Here is a 281-nt window from a genome sequence, read left to right on the forward strand (position 1 = left end):
AAAAAAATCCTGCCCGCCGCCCGCACCTCCTCGGGGGTGCCCGTCAGCCCCAGCAGGCGGGGGTGGAAGTCCCGCAGGTAGCGCCCCAGGGCGGCCGCGTCGTCCCGCTCGGGGTCCACGGTGATGAAGAGGGGCTGGATGGGAGGAAGGCCGGGCTCCCCCTCCAGCAGCTCCACGGCCTGGCTGAGCTTGCCCAGCTCCTCGGGGCAGATGTCGGGGCAGTGGGTGAAGCCGAAGTAGAGCAGGACCCACATCCCACGGAAGTCGGCCTTGCGGCGGGG

General features: G+C 71.2%; 1 protein-coding gene across 1 annotated transcript in view; it reads right to left on the reverse strand.

Annotated features, from left to right (window-relative positions):
• Nucleotides 1–281, reverse strand: part of TYMP (thymidine phosphorylase) — a 14,083-nt gene that overhangs the window by 12,472 nt on the left and 1,330 nt on the right. The window contains exon 2 of the mRNA XM_014961948.1: nt 27–269. Coding sequence (XP_014817434.1) covers nt 27–269 — 243 coding nt within the window. The remainder of the gene's footprint in view (nt 1–26; nt 270–281) is intronic.

This window comes from Calidris pugnax, unplaced genomic scaffold, assembly GCF_001431845.1.
Source record: "Calidris pugnax isolate Ruff unplaced genomic scaffold, ASM143184v1 scaffold459, whole genome shotgun sequence".
NCBI classification, from domain to species: Eukaryota; Metazoa; Chordata; class Aves; order Charadriiformes; family Scolopacidae; genus Calidris; species Calidris pugnax.